This window comes from Eschscholzia californica, unplaced genomic scaffold (genome assembly GCF_041429995.1).
Source record: "Eschscholzia californica isolate CP2 unplaced genomic scaffold, dmEscCali1.0.p SCAF_3, whole genome shotgun sequence".
Lineage (NCBI taxonomy): Eukaryota > Viridiplantae > Streptophyta > Magnoliopsida > Ranunculales > Papaveraceae > Eschscholzia > Eschscholzia californica.
The window spans coordinates 66,060,628-66,075,064 of record NW_028238420.1 but is presented as its reverse complement, the minus strand read 5'-3'; the positions used below and the strand labels follow the sequence as shown (position 1 = coordinate 66,075,064).

Genomic DNA, 14,437 nt, shown 5'->3' with positions numbered 1-14,437 from the left:
AGGAAACGGAGGAAGATACAACGGAAAATGGGGGTTCACATCTACATTGTTACGATATGACATTCTCCCAATTAGCAATGAAATCAAAATAAGAAAAATTTACGGTCCATCCTAGGTTCCTACTCCAGTGAAATAGAAGCCTAAGAACATCTTCCACCTCCACTACGAGGAGTCTAGGGGAATCCTTAAAGATTCCATCATTTCTAGCTTTCCATATTGACCAGCAAATGGCAAAAGGGATCAGCCTCCATAGGTCTCGGCGCGACTTCCTAATTGCTGTTCCTCCCCATTGGGCCATTACATTAGAGAGCGACTTTGGACAGCACCAATTGAGTCCCACGCCCCGGATAAAGAACGACCATAGTTTCCATATATAAAGTAATTGGTCATCAAAAGTTACCTCGTGTAATTTAAGCAATATATATAAAGTAAATATTGTAATAAATTTGTCAGGTTTTAGACTTCTTTCATTATAGTTTACCTTAGGCAGTTATCGTGCTCGTCACACATCTTCATGATGTATCAATACCTTGTAACGACTAACGTAGATCGTAGTCGATTTCTCAAAAAAAAAAAAGTAGAAACCATTAAGGAAATAATTGTAAGTATGATTTCGTACACCTAATTTAAATTTAGGAAATATTTCGCGATTGTGTTTGACAAAATATTCTGAGTTATGACTTTTTTTTTTTGAAAATTGACTACGATCAACGATAGTCATTACATTCCGAATCTAGAACTGTCAAAATCTACGTGAAGATTAAAATCTCCACTTTCAGTCAATAACATATTGAAAACGAACTCATACAATCTTATATTAACATTTATTGACAAATATGTTAACATATATTTCCTAAATTTAAAGTGGAGATTCCGGGGAATGGGGAACTGTCAAAATCTACGTGAAGATTAAAATGTTAACATATTTGTCAATAGATCTTATAAAATTTTATGAAATACTATCACAATCATATGTGGAAAAGGAAGAAACAATAACTATGATTACTAATTATTGTTCGAGATTCTGCCGGTGCTTACACAACAACATCAAACAACAATAATACATTTTAAAACATTTACAATAATTCTTACGTGATCCATGAATAATGTTTTGTTTTTAACCGTCTGTAAATCTCTACACCCATTCTCTAAAATATTGCATTTGACGTGTTTACTTCCCACGTCATTATTTTCATCTTTAACCAGTCAAATTTACCAATTTGAAAATTTCTATTCATAAATAAAAAAGTATATAAATAGAAACCCCTTTAAATACTCCATAATATACCACCATCATATTCATATGGGAAATTTGAACATTTTCATCTTATTTCTCAAAAAAAAAAAACATTCCCAAATTTGGGAAGGAATTGACCAATGAAATAAATTGGTTCAACTTTTAAGAGTTACTCCTACTTTTCTATATAAACCCGCGTTTCAAATTTGGTTTCCCGCCCAGGTTCAAAATCGAAAAGCTGTACGCCTTCACATTTTCCATATTCACCTCATCATTTCTCTTTATTTGTGCTCTTAATTCTCCCCGGAATATGAAACCCTAGAATTTTCATCGTCAACTTCGAAAATCCCTTTCGTCTTCTCCATCTCGATAAAAAAAAAATCAGAACATGAGCAACGATTCCGACGTTCAGATTGTGGAAAACGGAAGCGCTCCTCCGTCTGTTCTCGGAGGGAGGAGATGTAGTGCTAGAATTAAGAAGCAACAGGAGAATCAACCAACTAAGGTCGATTATGTTGACGATTTTGAAGATCAGAGAGGAGGTACCAAAAGGAAAAGAGGAGGTAGTACTAGTAAAGTTGAAAAACCAAAAAAAGAAACCTTAACGATGGATTTCACTGAAAAAGTTGATAATCACTCAACTGAAATCACAGCTGTTGATTCCGTTCAGAATGAACTTAGTTTGGAACAAGAAGAAGAAGTAGTTGTTGAAAACAAAGAGAGGATTGAGAGCAACAGTTTACCAGATAGTGTGGAGAAGAGCGCATATGCTAAAGTGAAGGATACGATTAGGTTGTTTAACAAACATTATCTCAATTTCATTCAGGTCAGTTCATTTCATTTCATTATTAAACTAGAAATGTCATTGTTGATATTGGTTTTTGATTTAGGCAAGTTGTATAATTATGTGTGTAATTTGTATGTAGGAAGAAGAAACAAGATGCAAGAAAACTGAGGTTGATCCTGTGAAAGTCGTAAAGACTAAACAGAAGAAGGTAAGCTTTAATAATCATGTTAATGGAGCTTAATAGGATTTTAGTATTTCATTACTTACAAGTGACAAGATAATAATGTGTGCCCTTTTATAACTCAAGAAAATTGAGATTGTCGATTTTCCCTTCATGTATGACTTCTGTTTTAGAAGTTGCAAGCACCCTTTTGAATTTTATTTCATTTGTGTTCTTTCTCAACAAGACAGTCGTCAAATTTTGAACTTCAATGGCATAAGAAATACATCACAATAAGAGACAAAAGTAAGAAATTCATATCCACTATGTAAACTATTAAGTTGAAGTAATATGCTTCACTAATACGTGGGGTGGACATTATGTCCGTGTTCTGTTTGTTGTAGAAGAAGCGAGTGATACCGGGTGAGTGTACGGACTGGATACTGATGGTTGTGGGAGGACGTGCTGGTCACGTTATAAGTATGAGTGAAACCCTCACCTCTTGAGTTATCTTTTAAGGGCGAGAAGGCCCAAAACCACTTGGGGGCAAGGAAGGCTCAAGACCATACCCGTAGATACTAGATAGTGAAGGGTGATAGATAGAAGACCTGGCAAGTAACCATCAATAAGTACCGACTCAGTGGTGGAAAGTGATGGTGGAGACGTGCACTGGGGTTTATTATTCAAGTGTTTGAAACTTTAGACAAATTAAGTAAATGTCTAAATATTTTGTGGCGTAAATGTTCTTTTTAGTACTATTTATGATGCTTAAAAAGGAGCTCCAACTAGGAGCTTAATATCTGGCACTAATTGCTAAACATTTATTTAGTGGAATGAACAGCCTGAAATTTAATATTTTGCACTTTAAAGTATTGAAAACCCGTACATTCAGTACTTTAAATTTATGTTTCCAAAACTTATATCACGGGCAATTATGCATAGTTTACGCATTTAAGTCTGATTTATGTGAGTTCGAACTTGAATGTATTTGATCTTTAGCTGATTAAAATGAGCCAATCTAGATTACAAATCAATTTAAACAGCGTCAAAGGTAAAAACATTAAGACAAGCCACAGCTTTAATCACTAAAGTATATTGTTCAGGTGTAGATGCCTAAAAGTACTGATACAACCTTACATTTACATTTTTGTATTAATCTTAAGAAATGTTTCCAGAAGGGTGATGGTGCAAAGGATGCACAAAAGGGTGAGAATGAGGGTGCAAAGCGATCTTCTAAGCGTCCTGATCTGAAGGCTATAACAAAGGTAAAAGTTTTTACATGGTGTAGCTATTCAGATTCCCTAATTTGATTCAGATAATTACCCTACTGTTGAACTGCTCACTTTAGCAATGTATATACTTTGTCGTGAACTGTGAACAAGATTTCCAGTCACTTTTGTATAAGTACATCCTGATTCCTGTTAACTTACATTCGAAGTGGTTCTCTAAGTTGTATGATTGCATATCATATGGCCACCATATTTTGACGGTTGCAAGCATATACTTTTCACCATTATACTAGTTTGGTTTTACACTTGGTGAGAACTAAAATGCTATCAAACGTGGATATTTACTGCATCTTGCATGTGTTTGTTTAACTGTATAAAATAGGAATACGTAAGTAAAGATATTTACTATTTCTCATTAATGATTCGCGATTCATCGAACACATGCCGAACTGTGAATTTTCGTGGTGGCGAAATTTTATTGCGTGCGCCTTAGTTTTTCTCCAATATTATATCTTTAACAGTATATAATTACCAATAATGTAGAAAAGACCTGTATACCATTTCTGGTGACCCTCTTTACTTTCTTTGGCAGATGATACAGACTAACGCTATTTTGTACCCAACAAAAAGGTTTGGGCAACTCCCAGGTTTGCAGTTTCTCCTTCTCTTTCTTCTCGCATCTTTAGGGGTACGCAAGCTTTCATAATTACATATCTGTGTTTCCTAATTATCTTTATAGTAATAAAGCACCTATACGGCTATACGATATAACATATGCTCTGAAATACAATACACTTCAAATTTACAATTTTCTTACAGGACACCGCCTTAACGTTTTATGGTTCCAGGTGTTGATGTTGGACATCAGTTCTTTTCGCGGGCTGAAATGGTTGCTGTAGGCTTTCATAGACACTGGCTAAATGGAATAGATTATATGGGAGTAAGCTACAAAAAAATGGTAATGTATTTATAGTCGTGGTTGGTGATCTTTGTATGTATTTTCCAGCAGTTGTGATATTGGTCGGAAAACATTAGATTAGAAACGACTAAATTTTGCATGTTGTGGCCTTTTTTCGCGTTTCCTTTTTTGTCTTGTTCACGTTCTTTTGTCATTGAGTATTTGTGCTCATGTTTCTTCGTGCATTTGAAATTTATTTGTAATTCGAAATTTCTACATGTGTTTTTGGAGAGATACTTGCAACTTAACTCATTTTCTGCCACATTAATTCTACAGACGGATTACAAAGATTATACTTTCCCACTTGCGATTGCAATTGTGTTGTCTGGCCAATATGAAGATGATCATGATAACTCAGATGACGTTGTTTATACCGGTCAAGGTGGAAATGATTTACTTGGTAATAAACATCAAATCAGTGATCAAGTCATGAAGCGTGGAAATTTAGCACTTAAGGTTTGTGGTGTCTTTGTATTTTTATTTGCTTCCAGTTCTGTTCACCCTTTCCATCTTATGCAAATTCCTTGTTTACGTTTTTAGAGTTAATACTTCTGCTAGAAGAACTATAGTTCATAAATCGTTTGAGGGCCTTGAGGCATGGTGCATTGTGTTTTATAGTTCAGGCTAATAGCTAAATGCAGTCTGCAATATACTAACTTAAGCTCTGATGAGTTAGAGGGCGTGTTGCACATTTTTTCTTTACTTTTGTGTTTTATGGCGGATTACTCCATTCATATATTAATATATATGCTAACAATAGCATGTGAATGCCAAATTTATATTTCCCTTTTCGTATTAAGTTAGTGTGGAGGGAGATACATTGGTAAGTCAATGTTATTTCTTGCAATGTTCATTTGTATAGTGAAATCTCTTTGTTTGGACTATTCTTTATTGTTCACCAACACTTGTACTTTTATTTGTGTTGCAGAATAATATAGCACAAGGTGTTCCTGTGAGAGTGATTCGTGGGCATGTTTCTTCGAGTAGCTATTGCGGAAAGGTTTACACCTATGATGGCTTATACAATGTGGGTATCAACAACATAATTAAATCTCTATGCATCTCAGTTTTGAGTAATATATCGGTTGTGACATCAAGTTTCTGTTAACTTATAGATTCTTTTAGTTTCGTTGTTTAGTACTTAGCTATGCTTTGACTTTAATGTGACATTGAGGAGGGTTATATGAGCATTTTGTTATTTAAGCCGTTAAGGGTGAGTTCGAGTTCGTGAAAAGGCTGAGGCAGGACTAAGTGAAAATAAAAAAATAATGTGGGAAACAGGTGTAATTCTAATTACTTCCAGACCTCCATTTTGGTGAAGACCAGCATCCCTTTGATTCCCATTGATTTTGAGGTCACTAGATACTTAGCTATACCAAATAATAAGAGATAATGTTAATTGCATCAGAAATATAAAGTGTGAAATATGTTAACACGAACAAGCATAGCCTAATCCTTCTTTTCTGACACATGATTGTACTAATGCTCATAGATTTGTTAATTTTATTTTTGTTGGCTGTTCAAATGTAAAATAATTCTGCCTTGTTCATTTGTTTCCAAGTACAAATATTCTACTACATCAGGTGGCAACTAAGAGCTTCTATTTTCAGTTACAGGGATATTATCCAGCCATATTTTACTCGGCGTCATTCAAAATGAGATGCTTTATTCAATATGCACATTATCTACCACTTTATGTTAAGGATTATATGCATATCCAATAAATCTTTTGCATTTGTATGTCCTTGATTTACAGGTGGTTACCTATTGGGCGGAAACAGGTACTTCGGGGTTTACCGTTTTTAAGTATCGTTTAAGGCGGCTTGAGGGACAACCTGCATTGACCACCAACCAGGTTCCCTATCTTCTCGAATATTTACAGCTTTAAATGTTCGCAAGTCTAAATAATATGAATGTATGATGATGTTATAAAACCATGAAGTTTCTTGCTCAAAATATATAATTAATGCTAATAGGGGTTCAGCTGTTATTTGCTTGAATATTCTGCTTGGCTGTTAGGTTATGGAAATAGGAGAGAGGTACATGTAGCACCACATCAAGCCCTGGACCTGGAGCTACTTTTTAATAGTTTCTTTGTGTCAGTTCCTTTGAGTTAACGCATATGTTAAATCATGCTCCCTTATTCGCTTATCGAGTTTCATTGTGGATTTAAATATTTATTTCTTATATTAGGATTGCTAACTATTATTATGAACTATTGTAGTAGCTGTTACATCATACATGGTAGTTTAGGAAGTCATAACTTGTTACTTTTGACTTGTCTTGCTTGGCTAGCAAATTTTACGCGTTTTAGTAGGTCTTGTAAGATAACAATATATGATTACTCTGCATGAAGTTTAGATGAAGGAAGCGGTCTACTCATTAAGTTCAAACTTCAAAAAGTTATGCTTAAGTTTCTGTAGTTATTTTTGTTATGGAATTGAGCTCCTTTTATTAGACTAGTGTTCTTACTTTCTTTTCATCCTGGCCTTATATAACTACAGGTTCATTTTGTTCGCGGACAAGCTCCTAGTTCTGTTTCTGAGTTACGTGGGTATGAATTGAAATTCTACAATGACAATGCCAATTTCTATGTCCTTAGCTGAATAATTAATAACACAACACCACTGGCTCTTTTGTTTATTTATTTATTTATTTATTTTTGCGATTAAGATTGGTCTGTGAAGATATTAGTGGGGGGCAAGAAGATATTCCAGTTCCAGCTTCTAACTTGGTTGATGATCCACCTGTTGCTCCAACTGGTAAGTTCAATGGCCTAAGTTGTTACCTTATTTTTTAGTTATTTATTTTCAGCTTGTTAATATATATCCATTGGAGGACAATACCTTTGCTATTTTCTGTGGTACTCGATGTTAGTTATTCTTTCCATACTAGATTAACTAGTGTCCTGCTTTCCGTCCTGGAATCTCTATTTCCAAATGTAAGACATTACACACTAGGCACATGTCTTACATTTTCATTCCCCAACATAGAAAGGAGATGTTTGTATAGAGATACAACAACTCTTAGAACTAGCTAACATGGAAACCATGACACACCCACCTCAACTGATGCTTTAATATGGATAATTGGTTGTATGGTAATAAGACTTTAATGGCCTTGAAGGCTCTTTGAACTTCAGATACTTGAGTTAACTTTCCAATACATCTCGCTGACTGGATTACATGTTATAGTCCTTTTCTGCGTAAGCAATAGTTGGAGAAATACGTATTTTCCAGTTTGATATTTTGGTAGTCGATAAAATGTACTTCTCTAATTTGTTTGACAGATGCTTCTTGTTTGATGATTTACTCTTACAACATGTGTTCACTCGTTCTCTTTACCCTGCTTATCTCTACTAAGTTTTTTGTTATCATTTCTCAACACTTAGGTCAATTTGATTGCCCTTCTTGTTTATTATTCACAACTTCTACCTTTCCATTCTAAGCGCCCACCTTTCTTAAACGAAACAGCATAATATTTATATCTTGTGGCACTGATATGGTTGTACAGAGTCGGGAGTCATTCACTATTATTACTTCATTTAATGAATTTCAAATGTGTAGGTTATAAATATACAAAATCTGTCATAGTTCCTGAAACTATAAGGCTTCCGGGAAATGCCGCTGGATGCAGTTGCAAAGGACGCTGTATTGATCCCAGAAGTTGTAGTTGTGCAAGGCTTAATGGCTCTGACTTCCCATATGTCTCCAAGGATGGTGGCAGGTAAAATAGGTTTTCTTTTCTCTACTAATTCATGGTTAAAATGTACTTATAACTTCTCTGTACCTTAACGCACGAGTTTTTGTGGCTAATATCATCCTGAGCAGTGCTGTCTGCTTATATATCACTAAGAACCATTAATATGGTTATACTGGATTCACTTTTTATTTTTCTGCTGTGAATGTAAAAATGTTACTTTCTCATTTTCCAGATTGATTGAAGCGAAGTCTGTTGTATTTGAATGTGGACCTAATTGTGAATGTGGGCCTGATTGTGTTAACCGAACTTCTCAGCGGGGCTTGAAGTACCGACTAGAGGTTGCATATCAATTACCTTTCTGATAATCTTCACTTTGAATTGAACTTCCAATTCCTAGAAACACAATTTGACTTTGTAATCCGGTTTTAATGTTTCTTAAAGGTTTATCGAACTCCCAAGAAAGGATGGGCAGTAAGATCGTGGGATTTTATTCCTTCAGGAGCTCCTATATGTGAATACACAGGTGTGCTTATGAGGACCAACGAATTAGATAGTGTGGCTGATAATAATTTCATTTTTGAGATCGATTGCTTGCAAACAATGAAGGGGCTTGATGGACGCGAGGTATGATGACTAATCTCTTTTTTTCTCGCTCTCTCTCTCTGTCCAACACATTTCGTAAGCGATGATTAATCGTCATTGTCTTATTTGTATAGTGCGCACTGATCTAATTAAATTTCTCATTGTGGTTAATTAGAAGAGACAAGGAGATGTAGCAATCCCTAATGATCTAGATAAACCTGAGAAAACGGACTCTGCACCTGAGTTTTGTATAGACGCTGGCTCAATTGGTGGTGTTGCCCGGTTCATCAATCATAGTTGCGCGCCTAATCTCTTTGTTCAATGCGTTTTGAGCACCCACCATGATATTAAACTTGCCAGAGTTGTCTTATTCGCTGCCGATAACATACCTCCTCTTCAGGTAAATATAGTTTTTATTTCTATCTTGATATTTTTCCAGACCACCCCTTCTTCAAATTTTTACCACAACAATCTCTACTTTTGCTTTCAACTTCCTCAATGACTAAATATTACTGTGGACTCAAATAGTGGAAACGGTCTGAAACACGCGCAGGTTAACAGTTAACTGGTCCGGTCCCCACCAGGCCAATAGGCTGTGCGTAGTGGCGCATCCTGGCCTGGTATAGTACCAGTCCCGGGCTTCTTGCCCTAATGTACAACCTAGTTGAACTAATAATTCCAATTTATGTTCATCAGGAGTTGACATACGACTATGGCTATGCTCTTGATAGTGTGACGGATCAAGATGGGACAATTAAGAAGATGCTTTGCTATTGCGGAGCAGCAGATTGTCGAAAGCGTCTTTACTAGGTGATACGTTTCCAGCCAGGCTAAGCACTCTTGGCATTTTTTGTGACCAGCTTCAAAACTTAAAATTATTCGTGCAAATACCGATTCATATTTGCAGATATATTATTATCTTGTTAGGAAGTATATGAATCATGAAATCTATTTAAATACATTAATCATTTTGTTGTAAGACATTGTCGCATACAATTTACAAATTGTAGGAAAACAAAATTAGTGATCATACAACTACATATGAAGTCAAATAGAATCACTGGTACGATAACTATTTGAAGTTCTCGTCTAGTAGTCTTGTGAACTATGTAGTAATTTTGCGGTTCAAGTTATACAAAAGTTTAGTTGCTTGCCATTTTTGAATTCACTCGTCTAAATGTGATTGTTTACATTTTCACGGTTTGGTACTTTGTCATAACAAGTAAATATCTTTTTGCAGTTTCTTATCAACAATTCTATTGTGTCTGAATTCTATAATCTATTTGACTCTAATGCTTCAAAAGATTTTTAGTAGACATGCAAGCCAATTCTTGTATAGGTTTTCGATAAAAAACACTTTTACTTTCTAAATTTAAGATGCAAATGAAGACTAGTGTTTGAAATCCAATAATGTAGGCAAAATCATACATGGGATATTAGTGGGTCCCAAAAACTTGGACTATCTTAGGTTGTGCTCAAATAACTATAGAGAGCAGGTAGAAGATTAAGGTAGAAGTTTAATATTATCAGGAAAAAGGGTGAGGTATTTCTGTATTCACTTGATACTACAATAGGATTAGGACTTTAATCAGTTTTTGTCTGCCACTTATTAATCTTTTAAATGTCATGAAACCCAAAGCTTTGAATACGTTCTTAAATTAACCCTGGTAGGGAGACTATACATAACAATACACAAAATCAATTTTAAAATTTTTTCTTTCGTGGAAATGAACTGCGAAATTCATTATAATGACATTTGATATATCAAAGATGTGATAAAGACGATAACCGTCGAATTAAACATTAAAACAAACGGCCTCCAACGAAAAAAACAACCTAAACTCCATAATTTATACTTTAATAACCCAAGTGTAATAAATCATGGATTCTTCTTCCTTTGAAAATAGGAGTTGTAGCCTCCATGATTTTGAAGTTTATGTCAACACTATCAACCATTTAGACAACCAAGTTTCAACTTAAAATTTGAGGGATACTTTATTAGAAAAATATTTCGCTTGATATCTGAGTCGACTTTTTGATTAGAGCTTAGTTTATAGTGATTGAAAGTAATAACACATAATTTTTTTATTTTGAATTGTTTTTTTTATTTTGAATTGTTGGCACCCTATAAAATGATATCACAGGTTTGCAACTACCAAAAGGAAAAGTGGGATATATGGGTAGATGATGATTGTATCAATATTGAATAGTATCTTCTTAAAATCTCTAAAATCTAGAATAACAATCTTTCCATCAAATGAGGAGATTTGACAAATCTCTTGAATATTGGCAGACAATTATCATTCATAGTCTATTGCTCTAGCATAAAAGTTTACGTCAACTCCATACTTAAGACCTTGTGGAATTAGTAAACAACCCTTAATCACTGTTCATAGAACCATTGAAGAGAATATAAAGAAAAAGATTGAAGAATAGTTCATAAATGGTTTCTTTTCTTAGAAGAATAATATACTACGAAAATTGTCAAATCGCAACCACACACATAGTTAGGACATATATTTATGAATGGATTTTGTACATTGTAACCCAAAATATTAAGCAACCCTTAGTGCACCCCAAGTGGTCCTCAAATCTTTATGGATTTTGTATTTATTCATTGAAAGGTCACTAATTACTCAAAATCTCTCAATTAGTGAGAGTTAAGAGAGAGAAAGAATAAGAGAGAAGGGGCCTAAATTGTAGGGAAGGTAGTAGTGCCTTATCAACTTAGAAAAAAGACAGTGATGTCTTTATTTTTTATTTACTTTTATAGTGAAAATTGCATATAAAGTATAGAATATAAGAACCCATTTATAATCTTAATAATGGGCATCACTATTTAGAATTAGGACCTAACAAATTTTTAGAAGAAAATTAAAACCTACCCAAAATCACAACTACCCCAATCTTCTCCTTAAACCCCTTCATTAGAGAGGAGATTATCTTGACCTCTCTCTGTCTCTCTTTAAACTTTCTCTCTCTCTCTCTATTCTTCTCCATCTCTCTTATCCTTCAAGTCTCTACTACACTTGTGGGGTAGTGACCATTTGTCTAAATGTCAACTGAGCCGTTAAATCTAACCATGAGTCCAATAGAAGAAGAAGAAGAAAAAGCTGTTAACTTAAGTAACGGCGAACAAACGTCGGTTAACGGCACCGATGACGGAAATAGACCACCGAGACTTCCTCGATGGACGAGACATGAAATTCTCGTTTTGATCCAAGGGAAAAAAGTTGCAGAGAATCGGGTGCGAAGAGGTCGAACAGCTAGTTCAGCTTTTGGGTCAACCCCGATTGAACCAAAATGGGCTTCAGTTTCTTCTTACTGTAAACGTCATGGTGTGAATCGGGGTCCGGTTCAGTGCCGGAAAAGATGGAGTAATCTCGCCGGTGATTTTAAGAAAATTAAAGAATGGGAATCTCAGATTAGTGAAGAATCTGAATCATTTTGGGTTATGAGAAATGATTTGAGAAGAGAGAGAAAGTTGCCTGGTTTTTTTGATAAAGAAGTTTATGATATTTTGAACGGTGGTGTGGTACCGGCGGCGGTCAATGAAGGTGGAGTAACTGTAGAGACGGTGGAGGAGGAAGTATTATTTGACAGTGGTCGGATGGCCACCGCAGATGATGGGTTGTTTTCAGATTTTGAGCAATCTGGCCAAGAAGATAAAGAATCAGTTCCTGATAAGGAGATTAACCTGATGAAGATGATCTCACCTCCTATTCCAATTTTGGGTAATTTATGTTTTTTATGTTCTCTTTTCTTCAAAGGGGTTTGAATTGAATTGAATTGAAGCATACCCATGTCAATATACACGAGTCTATTTGTATCTGATTTAAGTTTTATCTAAGACTTGAGTCAGACATGCTGCCTGACTCAAGATCTGAAAGGACTTCAATCAGATTTCAAAATGTTTGTTTTTGTCTGAATTGTGGATCCTGGATCGTCTAGAGGTAGATTTTAGGTGCATTGGGTAAGACGTAAAGTAAAACTGAATTAAAAGCTTGAAATGAGTTAAACTCAGACGATTCAGATCTACACAAAGAGAACGAAACACACATTACCTTAGTTATATGATTTTTCTTTAGCTATAATTATCTACCAAAGAATGGGTTTATGAAGATAATTGATTGAAATTGCTCAAATGTTCTCCATATGGGTAAGTTTTTTTGGGTTTTGTAACTGTTTATGTTGAAGATTGTTAAAATGCAAGTCTTTGCAACTTTTGGATGCTTGTGTTTGATCTTTTGATACTTTAGTTCCTGTTATTTACTCTAAACATAGTTGCTGAGAATCTGCTCGATAAGGTAAGGATTAAGACCAACTTCTCAGTGCAAAATGTGTCTGTTATTCGGCAAAAAAAAATATTCTTTGAGAACATTCAAAGTTGAGTAAGTCATAGTAGAACAACTTTTCATACAAGAAATTCTTAGGGATGACATGCCTTGGGGGATTGATTTACTAACTTTCCTCTATAGTTTGTGTTGAAAAGTGTCGTGAATATGGGTCGATATCTAACTTGTTTTGCGACCCAAGAAACTGGAAATTGCGGCCTGACATGTTCACTTATGGTAGCCCTAATCTTACAAAGGGTTGTTATCAATGTAAAGAGGGTATCCTATTTTTCGATTTCAGAGAGTTTTAGAGGTGGGCGAGTGCTAGGGTTTTAGTACAAATACTAAAGCCCTTGACAAACTTTTGTCATTCATAGTGAAAATCACCGCGCCTTGTTTGCGGTGTATTAGGTTTCACCAACCAAACCACGTAAACCTCTTGTGTTCAGTGCAATTGTTTACTTCCGTTGTTATTTTCTTATGTTGCTTGTTCTTGGTCATACAATTTGAGCTGTCAAATGTAACGGAAGAATTAGAATTTTCTATAACCGGGGTAATTTATACTCTAATGAATTGATTGACCAGGCTTAATTAGTATGAACCCGAGAAAATTTGTTAGACCTTGGCCTCTAAGTGGAACCATTTGAATGCTGAGCTTGGTTAGCCTACAAATGGTTGTTCTGCCCATTGGCAAATACTCTCATAGATAATGTCCAGGAAACTCTATTTTCAATATCTCTGAATTGCTTAATGGTGTTTTTCGAATCTCATCAGGCGAAAAGCAGCAAAAAGCTTCAAATCCTGAGAAGGCATCAACATCATCACATGAAGGAGGACGTAATAAGAGGAAGAGAACATCGTCAGAAGGAGGAGGGGAGGAAATGAATCTGCAGGAGCAGTTGATTCAAGTACTGGATAGGAATAGTAGTATGCTGACTACACAACTTGAAGCTCAGAATGTTAACTGTCAATTGGATAGGGAACAAAGGACAGACCACGCCAATAGCTTAGTCGCCGTTCTTAACAAGCTCGCTGATGCTCTTGGGAAGATTGCCGATAAGTTATAGCAAAACAAGTGTACCCGAATAATAATCACTTGTACAGGTAGATTGATAAAAAATGCTGGTTCAAGTTTGAATACCATAGATAGATAGATTGAGAAAGAGAGAGAGAGGGTGGGGTTTGACGATCAAAAACTCGTTAGTTGACATAAACTGAATTGAAAATATTTTGTGTCAATGCATCATTTTGGGTTCATTTTTGTGGTTTCTTTAGTGCTTATTTTCTTCAATTCCTTCATTTTTTTTGTCGTTGAAACATTGATTTGGTTTAGTTGGTGTTCATAGGAGAACAGGGGGTTGATATACACTCACACAGATCAGATCAGATCAGATTAGATCAGATCAGATGGGGGTTAATTTTTGACTAGATACATAGTATTTGAAGAT

General features: G+C 35.2%; 2 protein-coding genes across 2 annotated transcripts; both read left to right on the top strand.

Annotated features, from left to right (window-relative positions):
* Positions 1–1,236: 1,236 nt before the first annotated feature.
* On the top strand, positions 1,237–9,811 carry LOC147553552 (histone-lysine N-methyltransferase, H3 lysine-9 specific SUVH4-like). Its single transcript, XM_086665943.1, has 15 exons — positions 1,237–2,063; positions 2,164–2,232; positions 3,360–3,449; positions 4,006–4,060; positions 4,262–4,371; positions 4,648–4,827; positions 5,300–5,398; positions 6,128–6,226; positions 6,876–6,925; positions 7,045–7,133; positions 7,938–8,097; positions 8,306–8,411; positions 8,515–8,697; positions 8,831–9,055; positions 9,352–9,811. The coding sequence occupies exons 1-15, from the start codon at positions 1,626–1,628 to the stop codon at positions 9,463–9,465; spliced, it is 2,067 nt and encodes a 688-aa protein (XP_086522069.1). The 5' UTR covers positions 1,237–1,625; the 3' UTR covers positions 9,466–9,811.
* A 1,659-nt stretch (positions 9,812–11,470) lies between these two features.
* On the top strand, positions 11,471–14,246 carry LOC147553551 (Homeodomain-like superfamily protein). Its single transcript, XM_086665957.1, has 2 exons — positions 11,471–12,389; positions 13,764–14,246. Exons 1-2 carry the CDS (start codon positions 11,711–11,713, stop codon positions 14,054–14,056), a joined length of 972 nt encoding a protein of 323 aa, XP_086522083.1. The 5' UTR covers positions 11,471–11,710; the 3' UTR covers positions 14,057–14,246.
* Positions 14,247–14,437: the final 191 nt, after the last annotated feature.